Below are 11,077 nucleotides of genomic sequence, written 5' to 3'. Positions count from 1 at the left end.
TCATCTTAATCGGTGTAAGGTGAAAAACAAAGTAAACATACGCAGATTAAAACATCTGGTTTTCTGAGCCATCTTTCTAATTATTAGGACATTTGGCCTATCCTTCTTAATCGGTGTCCCAGCGGAGCATAGCACCAGCCGAGAGCCTCCGTCTTTAGCGCGAGGGAAGTGTGTTTGGAACTGAATGTATGCATCATAGAAGTAAGTAGTTTTCACATACAAACTTTATATATGTCCTAACTCAGAATCAACTATAACTTGAATGCTGTGGTAGAACGTTTATTTTTATTGACGATTTTCAGCATTTTTCAGAGCCATCAGTAGCCTATCAGAGCCATCAGTACCTATCAGAGCCTATCAGTAGCCTATCAGAGCCATCAGTAGCCTATCAGAGCCATCAGTACCTATCAGTAGCCTATCAGAGCCATCAGTAGCCTATCAGAGCCTATCAGTAGCCTATCAGAGCCATCAGTAGCCTATCAGAGCCTATCAGTACCTATCAGTAGCCTATCAGAGCCATCAGTAGCCTATCAGAGCCATCAGTAGCCTATAAGAGCCATCAGTAGCCTATCAGAGCCATCAGTAGCCTATAAGAGCCATCAGTAGCCTATCAGAGCCATCAGTACCTATCAGAGCCTATCAGTAGCCTATCAGAGCCATCAGTAGCCTATCCGAGCCATCAGTACCTATCAGTAGCCTATCAAAGCCATCAGTAGCCTATCAGTACCTATCAGTAGCCTATCAGAGCCATCAGTAGCCTATCAGAGCCAACAGTAGCCTATCAGAGCCATCAGTAACCTATAAGAGCCATCAGTAGCCTATCAGAGCCATGTGTCCATTATTATGGAAATCATTGTTCTTCCAAAGCATGTCAACGCTTTAAACTAGCTATTATATGAATCTATCCACTTTAAACTAGCTATTATATGAATCTATCCACTTTAAACTAGCTATTATATGAATCTATCCACTTTAAACTAGCTATTATATGAATCTATCCACTTTAAACTAGCTATTATATGAATCTATCCACTTTAAACTAGCTATTATATGAATCTATCCACTTTAAACTAGCTATTATATGAATCTATCCACTTTAAACTAGCTATTATATGAATCTATCCACTTTAAACTAGCTATTATATGAATCTATCCACTTTAAACTAGCTATTATATGAATCTATCCACTTTAAACTAGCTATTATATGAATCTATCCACTTTAAACTAGCTATTATATGAATCTATCCACTTTAAACTAGCTATTATATGAATCTATCCACTTTAAACTAGCTATTATATGAATCTATCCACTTTAAACTAGCTATTATATGAATCTATCCACTTTAAACTAGCTATTATATGAATCTATCCACTTTAAACTAGCTATTATATGAATCTATCCACTTTAAACTAGCTATTATATGAATCTATCCACTTTAAACTAGCTATTATATGAATCTATCCACTTTAAACTAGCTATTATATGAATCTATCCACTTTAAACTAGCTATTATATGAATCTATCCACTTTAAACTAGCTATTATATGAATCTATCCACTTTAAACTAGCTATTATATGAATCTATCCACTTTAAACTAGCTATTATATGAATCTATCCACTTTAAACTAGCTATTATATGAATCTATCCACTTTAAACTAGCTATTATATGAATCTATCCACTTTAAACTAGCTATTATATGAATCTATCCACTTTAAACTAGCTATTATATGAATCTATCCACTTTAAACTAGCTATTATATGAATCTATCCACTTTAAACTAGCTATTATATGAATCTATCCACTTTAAACTAGCTATTATATGAATCTATCCACTTTAAACTAGCTATTATATGAATCTATCCACTTTAAACTAGCTATTATATGAATCTATCCACTTTAAACTAGCTATTATATGAATCTATCCACTTTAAACTAGCTATTATATGAATCTATCCACTTTAAACTAGCTATTATATGAATCTATCCACTTTAAACTAGCTATTATATGAATCTATCCACTTTAAACTAGCTATTATATGAATCTATCCACTTTAAACTAGCTATTATATGAATCTATCCACTTTAAACTAGCTATTATATGAATCTATCCACTTTAAACTAGCTATTATATGAATCTATCCACTTTAAACTAGCTATTATATGAATCTATCCACTTTAAACTAGCTATTATATGAATCTATCCACTTTAAACTAGCTATTATATGAATCTATCCACTTTAAACTAGCTATTATATGAATCTATCCACTTTAAACTAGCTATTATATGAATCTATCCACTTTAAACTAGCTATTATATGAATCTATCCACTTTAAACTAGCTATTATATGAATCTATCCACTTTAAACTAGCTATTATATGAATCTATCCACTTTAAACTAGCTATTATATGAATCTATCCACTTTAAACTAGCTATTATATGAATCTATCCACTTTAAACTAGCTATTATATGAATCTATCCACTTTAAACTAGCTATTATATGAATCTATCCACTTTAAACTAGCTATTATATGAATCTATCCACTTTAAACTAGCTATTATATGAATCTATCCACAATAATCGTATTATTTTGCGCATGTTACCGTGTTCATTAAAGACCTGGGTTGTAGCATGTCAAATTGCACCCTAATCCCTACATATGGGCCTTGGTCAAAAGTAGTTCACTATGTACGGAATAGGGCTCCATTTGGGGGACACGCTAGAGCGCTTCAAAGGGTAGTTGAGTTTGTCTCTATCTTAGCAGAGCTGTCACCTTTGCTCCTGCTATAGTTTTCACAGAAGTACCTTGTGATTGCTTACCCTCCAATCATTTGTCACTTTCCCATTCGCTACGGCCCCCAAAATTACAGTCTGACACCAATTTTCTCGCCTCGACTTGCCCCCCCCCACTCCCCCCTGTTTTTTTCCCCTTTCACAATCACATATCAATTATCACCTCCCCAACACCTTTAACTCTTCTTCTCTCTCTCCCGTTGCAGCCGGCAGAGTTCAGAGTGCAGCTGTTCTCTATATTTATATATATCTATATTTATATATACACTGCTCAAAAAAATAAAGGGAACACTTAAACAACACAATGTAACTCCAAGTCAATCACACTTCTGTGAAATCAAACTGTCCACTTAGGAAGCAACACTGATTGACAATAAATTTCACATGCTGTTGTGCAAATGGAATAGACAAAAGGTGGAAATTATAGGCAATTAGCAAGACACCCCCAATAAAGGAGTGATTCTGCAGGTGGTGACCACAGACCACTGCTCAGTTCCTATGCTTCCTGGCTGATGTTTTGGTCACTTTTGAATGCTGGCGGTGCTCTCACTCTAGTGGTAGCATGAGACGGAGTCTACAACCCACACAAGTGGCTCAGGTAGTGCTGTTCATCCAGGATGGCACATCAATGCGAGCTGTGACAAAAAGGTTTGCTGTGTCTGTCAGCGTAGTGTCCAGAGCATGGAGGCACTACCAGGAGACAGGCCAGTACATCAGGAGACGTGGAGGAGGCCGTAGGAGGGCAACAACCCAGCAGCAGGACCGCTACCTCCGCCTTTGTGCAAGGAGGTGCACTGCCAGAGCCCTGCAAAATGACCTCCAGCAGGCCACAAATGTGCATGTGTCTGCTCAAACGGTCAGAAACAGACTCCATGAGGGTGGTATGAGGGCCCGACGTCCACAGGTGGGGGTTGGGCTTACAGCCCAGCACCGTGCAGGACGTTTGGCATTTGCCAGAGAACACCAAGATTGGCAAATTCGCCACTGGCGCCCTGTGCTCTTCACAGATGAAAGCAGGTTCACACTGAGCACATGAGCACATGTGACAGACGTGACAGAGTCTGGAGACGCCGTGGAGAATGTTCTGCTGCCTGCAACATCCTCCAGCATGACCGGTTTGGCGGTGGGTCAGTCATGGTGTGTGGTGGCATTTCTTTGTGGGGCCGCACAGCCCTCCATGTGCTCGCCAGAGGTACCACCCTCCTTTTGAAGCTTCCAGTCTGTTATTCAACCTCAATCAACATGACAGAGTGATCTCCAGCCTTGTCCTCGTCAACACTCACACCTGTGATAACGAGAGAATCACTGACATGATGTCAGCTGGTCTTTTTGTGGCAGGGCTGAAATGCAGTGGAAATGTTTTTTGGGGGGGAGATTCATTTGCATGGCAAAGAGGGACTTTGCAATTAACTGCAATTCATCTGATCACTCTTCATAACATTCTGGAGTATTTGCAAATTGCCATCATACAAACTGAGGCAGCAGACTTTGTGAAAAATAATATTTGTGTCATTCTCAAAAGTTTTGGCCACTACTGTATAGGGAATAGGGTGCCATTTGGGACTCTGCATGTGTCATTGATTTTCAGTTTCACAGAGTAGACAGACATACCATGCAGGATGCTGTTACCATTGGTGTTTGGTTATATCCACCCTGTGTTTCTCTCCGACTGCAGGATGCTGTTACCATTGGTGTTTGGTTATATCAACCCTGTGTTTCTCTCCGACTGCTGTTACCGTTGGCGTTTGGTTATATCCACCCTGTGTTTCTGTCCGACTGCAGATCACAATAGAGGCCCACCTGCACATAATATCATGCTACGGTAACTCTGCCTCCAGGGACGGCTGTAACAATTCTACAGAAAGTGTACTGGAGTGTGGAAAACTAAAATTGATAAGACTCTTATGCAATACAACAGTGGCAACTGCTTATGACAATGGGGGTACAAGGATCTGCAAATGAATGTGTCCTACTGGGATTTCAATGGCGTGACAAAATGCACGTTATGCATCAATGGTTCACACAAGCACACATGACGAGCTGAAGTCATAGTTGGTAGTCTGGAATGATTCGAAATCAAAACAAAAAAGACAGATGCAAAAACGAGACTGAAACAAGTTCTCAAAGTGGGCAGTTTTCTGGGGGAGAGACAATCAGCTTTTATATTTTGGGCGATATGACTTTACCCAGATGAACAAACCCATTCCACAGAAGGCGATATAACTTTACCCAGATGAACAAACCCATTCCACAGAAGGCTATATGACTTTACCCAGATGAACACCCCATTCCACAGAAGGCTATATGACTTTACCCAGATGAACAAACCCATTCCACAGAAGGCTATATGACTTTACCCAGATGAACAAACCCATTCCACAGAAGGCTATATGACTTTACTCAGATGAACAAACCCATTCCACAGAAGGCTATATGACTTTACCCAGATGAACAAACCCATTCCACAGAAGGCGATATGACTTTACCCAGATGAACAAACCCATTCCACAGAAGGCTATATGACTTTACCCAGATGAACAAACCCATTCCACAGAAGGCGATATGACTTTACCCAGATGAACAAACCCATTCCACAGAAGGCTATATGACTTTACCCAGATGAACAAACCCATTCCACGGAAGGCTATATGACTTTACCCAGATGAACAAACCCATTCCACAGAAGGCTATATGACTTTACCCAGATGAACAAACCCATTCCACGGAAGGCTATATGACTTTACCCAGATGAACAAACCCATTCCACAGAAGGCTATATGACTTTACCCAGATGAACAAACCCATTCCACAGAAGGCTTCTAGAGATGAAACAGATTGTTAAATCAAAGTTTAATAGTTGTAACAGCATCATTCCATAAATTAACATATACATGATTAATAAGTTAACATTCATATCCTCAGTACTGCTATACATCCACCACACTTTAGAAATGGCACTATAATCCCCTATATAGTGCAGTTATTTTTGACGAGGGCACATAAGTAGTGCACTACGTAGGGAATTACTACTGCTGTATTTGGGATGCAACCCATTTTTACATGAACAAATAAAACACGGTGTCAAGTGGAGCAGGCAAATGAGAAGACCTTCCATTCATGCTTCACACACCCTATTCCCTACATAGTGCACTACTTTAGACCAGGGTCTTATGGGCCCTAGTGCACTATATAGGGAATATGGTGCCATTTGAGAGTGACCTACAAACTGACCACTGATCCCAAGCCAGCATTTATCAGCGGATGGAGTGGGGGTAGTGGGGGTATTGTGGGACGAAGCAAATGTGATATTGACCAGGTTAAGAGGAGGGAGCAGCCAGGTAACGAGGGTGAACGACGGATGGCTGGGCAAAGGGGTAAGGAGTGTAAAAAGGGAAAAAAACAAAAACGCCACAAGTATTCATGGTCAAATCCACTTTAAAAACAGGCAAACGATTCAAATCAATGGCACTGGTCTGCATGAACAAAACATTCACATGTACATTAACAGTAAATAACATATCTTCCTTCCTTCTACATCTCTATCTCTCTACCTCCCTCTCTCTCTACCTCCCTCCCTCTCTACCTCCCTCCCTCTCTACCTCCCTCCCTCTCTACCTCCCTCCCTCTCTCTCTACCTCCCTCCCTCTCTCTCTACCTCCCTCCCTCTCTCTCTACCTCCCTCCCTCTCTCTCTCTCTACCTCCCTCCCTCTCTCTCTCTCTACCTCCCTCTCTCTCTCTCTCTCTACCTCCCTCTCTCTCTCTCTCTCTACCTCCCTCTCTCTCTCTACCTCCCTCCGTCTCTCTCTCTACCTCCCTCCGTCTCTCTCTCTACCTCCCTCCGTCTCTCTCTCTACCTCCCTCCCTCTCTACCTCCCTCCCTCTCTCTCTCTCTACCTCCCTCCCTCCCTCTCTCTCTCCCTCCCTCTCTCTCTCTCTACCTCCCTCTCTCTCTCTCTACCTCCCTCTCTCTCTCTCTACCTCCCTCTCTCTCTCTCTACCTCCCTCTCTCTCTCTCTACCTCCCTCCCTCTCTCTCTACCTCCCTCCCTCTCTCTCTACCTCCCTCCCTCTCTCTCTACCTCCCTCCCTCTCTCTCTACCTCCCTCCCTCTCTCTCTACCTCCCTCCCTCTCTCTCTACCTCCCTCCCTCTCTCTCTACCTCCCTCCCTCTCTCTCTACCTCCCTCCCTCTCTCTCTACCTCCCTCCCTCTCTCTCTACCTCCCTCCCTCTCTCTCTACCTCCCTCCCTCTCTCTCTACCTCCCTCCCTCTCTCTCTACCTCCCTCCCTCTCTCTCTACCTCCCTCCCTCTCTCTCTACCTCCCTCCCTCTCTCTCTACCTCCCTCCCTCTCTCTCTACCTCCCTCCCTCTCTCTCTACCTCCCTCCCTCTCTCTCTACCTCCCTCCCTCTCTCTCTACCTCCCTCCCTCTCTCTCTACCTCCCTCCCTCTCTCTCTACCTCCCTCCCTCTCTCTCTACCTCCCTCCCTCTCTCTCTACCTCCCTCCCTCTCTCTCTACCTCCCTCCCTCTCTACCTCCCTCCCTCCCTCTCTACCTCCCTCCCTCTCTCTCTACCTCCCTCCCTCTCTCTCTACCTCCCTCCCTCTCTCTCTACCTCCCTCCCTCTCTCTCTACCTCCCTCCCCCTCCTCTCTACCTCCCTCCCTCTCCCTCCTCTCTACCTCCCTCCCTCTCCCTCCTCTCTACCTCCCTCCCTCCCTCTCTACCTCCCTCCCTCTCTCTCTACCTCCCTCCCTCTCTCTCTACCTCCCTCCCTCTCTCTCTACCTCCCTCCCTCTCTCTCTACCTCCCTCCCTCCCTCTCTACCTCCCTCCCTCTCTCTACCTCCCTCCCTCTCTCTACCTCCCTCCCTCTCTCTACCTCCCTCCCTCTCTCTACCTCCCTCCCTCTCTCTACCTCCCTCCCTCTCTCTACCTCCCTCCCTCTCTACCTCCCTCCCTCCCTCTCTCTCTACCTCCCTCCCTCCCTCTCTCTCTACCTCCCTCTCTCTCTACCTCCCTCCCTCTCTCTCTACCTCCCTCCCTCTCTCTCTACCTCCCTCCCTCCCTCTCTCTCTACCTCCCTCCCTCTCTCTCTCTCTACCTCCCTCCCTCTCTCTCTCTCTACCTCCCTCCCTCTCTCTCTCTCTACCTCCCTCCCTCTCTCTCTACCTCCCTCCCTCTCTCTCTACCTCCCTCCCTCCCTCTCTCTCTACCTCCCTCCCTCCCTCCCTCTCTCTACCTCCCTCCCTCCCTCCCTCTCTCTCTACCTCCCTCCCTCTCTACCTGTGTCTCTCTAGTGTAGTGATTTAGTGTCCGTGTCTGGTGAGATCAATCAAATCAAGGTAAGGTACCAGTCAACAGGTACAAAATGAACAAGAGAAGAAACTGGTCAAAAATAACACCAGGCAGTGAAAACCTCGATACAAAAACAACGTAACCATCTACTACACGCAGATGTTACACTACAATACAAGTGGCGTTAAGAGCAGGTGAAATGCAAGTAAATTTTTCAACAATGTTAACGATGGTAAAACACTGGTAAAGTAAGTATTTAAATCTAAAACAATGAAAATTTCACTAAGATTGTCTCACTATTAAAAGGAAGACAGTTAAGAAATTAAATAATTAATGGTTAGAATTGGGATTTCTTGATTACAAAACATGTCAAAGACAAAGGGGCATTAATTCTCAGAATATGCAAAAAAATATATTTTAAAAATAGGGAGGGTCAAAAGCACTTAAAATACATTTGAGTAAAATTAAAATCTTATTTTTGACGTTCCTCAAAAAAAAAAATGTTCTTTATGGTTTACGCAATACTAAAAATGGAGTTCATTAGAACCATTTCCCACCATGCAGTGTAACTTCTTGTATGAGTCCTAAATGTCACCCGAGTCCCTATATAGTGCACTACTTTTGACCAGAGCCCAAATGTGCCCTTGTCAAATGTAGTGCACTACAAATGGAATAGGGTGCCATTTTGGACACATTTTCTTGTGTAAGATCAGGATAGCAGACACATTATTTATTCCCGACAGAAAGCAGAGATTGTGAAAGGTCAGAGAAGTGTTAGGTCAATGCGAGTGACAGAGACATTCTCTACAGTCTGGTGTCTGAGGGAGTCGTTGGCCCTCTGGGTGCTGGGAACATTTCCAGAACATTCTACTGGGGTAAAAACACAAAAACAGGTCTAATAACAAAATAAAATGTTTTAAAATCTATTTCTACTCAAGAGGGAGAGAGAGAGAGAGAGAGCAGTATTGCTTGTATCAACACCTTTTGTTCATTCCAAGGACGAGCGGAATAAAATTTCTGTGGTAAATTCTGTGGTAATTCAATCAATTTGTAAAAAAGCACAAAAGGCGTTCATTAAGGGACTAATGCCAATATAGAAATAGCATTGATAAAATAAGCTTAGCTGCTTAAAACGTTCAGCTGCATGTGAAACAGTCAGTAGAGTATGCTCTATGTTCCGTATCTGTATTTACACACAGTACTGTGTTAAGACTAGCTATACCTCAGGTCACTGATATCTTACTGGTGTTGAACAATAGACAGATTAGAGTGTAGGAACTACAAGTCCCACAAGGACCCTAGTGAATCGCCTAACACTTCCTCTTCTCTCTTTGTGTGCATGATGTACCAGCCACCCTCCCCTCCCTGCTACTCCCCTCTGCAGTGTCACAATGATGCAGGCCGTGTGCCAAATTGCAACCTATTCCCTATAGGCCCTGGTCAAAAGTAGTGCACTTTGTAGGGAATAGGGTTCTATTTGGGACCCATTGTCAGTGTTCTACATTTCAATCCCTCAAACAGAACTTCCACAATCGCCGTCTGTATTCTTTGCTCGCTCTTGATTTCATTCCTTTATCTGATCATTCATTACACAGTGCCTTCTATTCTAGTCTCACAAACTCACACTTCTGTGGTGCTGCTTGACAAAGCGCTCCTGTCTCTCTCTCCCTCTCGCCTCCCTCACCATCTCCAATCTATCCTGCCTTGGAGCAGGGATGTCCATCTCCCTCAAAACTCTCTCCTCTGCCCTTGGGTTCCTGTCTCTGTTCTCAGCCATAAGGGACCGGTCCCTCTCCCAGTCCTCTCCCATCAGGCTGCTCACGTCACTCAGGTCCCCCAGGTGCCCCACCGAGTCACACTTCTCCAGGTCCGAGGCGATGGTCTGGAGGCTGATGACAGACATGGAGTCTGACCCTGCCTCTCCCCTTTCCCTGTGTCCCCAGCCCTGCTCTCTGTGTCTCTCCACCCACTGCCTGGTCTTCTCTCCATCAGCCCAGTCCTTCTCCTCCAACCCTCCGCCACAGGCTCCTCCAACCTGAACCCCGACCACAGCTTTGACCTCAGCCTCCGCCCCCACTGGGGAGCTCCGCCCACCGCAGGCTACAGGGCGGGCCCTGGTGGCTCGGACACGCCCCCTCTGGGCATGGATCTGCTCGCTGATTTGCTCCAGGTTGCGCAGGGCGACGGAGTAGCGCATTTTAACCCTAGCAACACGTTCATCCAGCTGCACCACCTTTGCCTTGTGCCCCTGTCAACAAAAAATGAAATTGAAGTAACAGGATTTGTACCCCAAAATGTTTCACTGGTTCAACCAAGTGTTCTTGGGCGAACTAGGGTAGGAAATAGGAAATAGGGTTCTATTTGGGACTCATTGTCAAGTGTTCCACATTTCAATCCCTCAATCCCTGCTCCAAGTGTTCCCTGCCCCAAGTGTTCCCTGCTCCAAGTGTTCCCTGCCCCAAGTGTTCCCTGCTCCAAGTGTTCCCTGCCCCAAGTGTTCCCTGCCCCAAGTGTTCCCTGCCCCAAGTGTTCCCTGCCCCAAGTGTTCCCTGCCCCAAGTGTTCCCTGCCCCAAGTGTTCCCTGCTCCAAGTGTTCCCTGCCCCAAGTGTTCCCTGCTCCAAGTGTTCCCTGCCCCAAGTGTTCCCTGCCCCAAGTGTTCCCTGCCCCAAGTGTTCCCTGCTCCAAGTGTTCCTTGCTCCAAGTGTTCCTTGCTCCAAGTGTTCCTTGCTCCAAGTGTTCTTGGGTGAACCCGCTTGTCGAAATCTTGAAAATAGAACAGTGTTATTTTTAATCCTGAGCAGCGCGAGCCTCTCGCTGAGCCGGTCTGCTTTATGCGCTGGTTTCGTTTAAATAAATTAAAAAACGGGAGCTTCTCACACTAGCGGATCACGTGTTGCTTAAAACATGGCCGATCAGAAAGAGCCTGGTCGTAGCACCAAACCATGAGGGACACCGCAGCTTATAGTGAACTCAGAGTAA

General features: G+C 44.6%; 1 protein-coding gene across 1 annotated transcript in view; it reads right to left on the bottom strand.

The window, feature by feature from the left end:
• Window positions 1-8,047: 8,047 nt before the first annotated feature.
• Window positions 8,048-11,077, bottom strand: part of sh3bp5lb (SH3-binding domain protein 5-like, b) — a 28,949-nt gene continuing 25,919 nt past the window's right edge. Inside the window, exon 6 of the mRNA XM_055877341.1 lies at window positions 8,048-10,345. Coding sequence (XP_055733316.1) covers window positions 9,710-10,345 — 636 coding nt within the window. The 3' untranslated portion in view covers window positions 8,048-9,709. The remainder of the gene's footprint in view (window positions 10,346-11,077) is intronic.

The sequence above is a fragment of the Salvelinus fontinalis genome, chromosome 22, assembly GCF_029448725.1.
Source record: "Salvelinus fontinalis isolate EN_2023a chromosome 22, ASM2944872v1, whole genome shotgun sequence".
NCBI lineage: Eukaryota > Metazoa > Chordata > Actinopteri > Salmoniformes > Salmonidae > Salvelinus > Salvelinus fontinalis.
The sequence above is the reverse complement of the archived record's forward strand: the minus strand, read 5'-3'. Positions and strand labels throughout refer to the sequence as shown.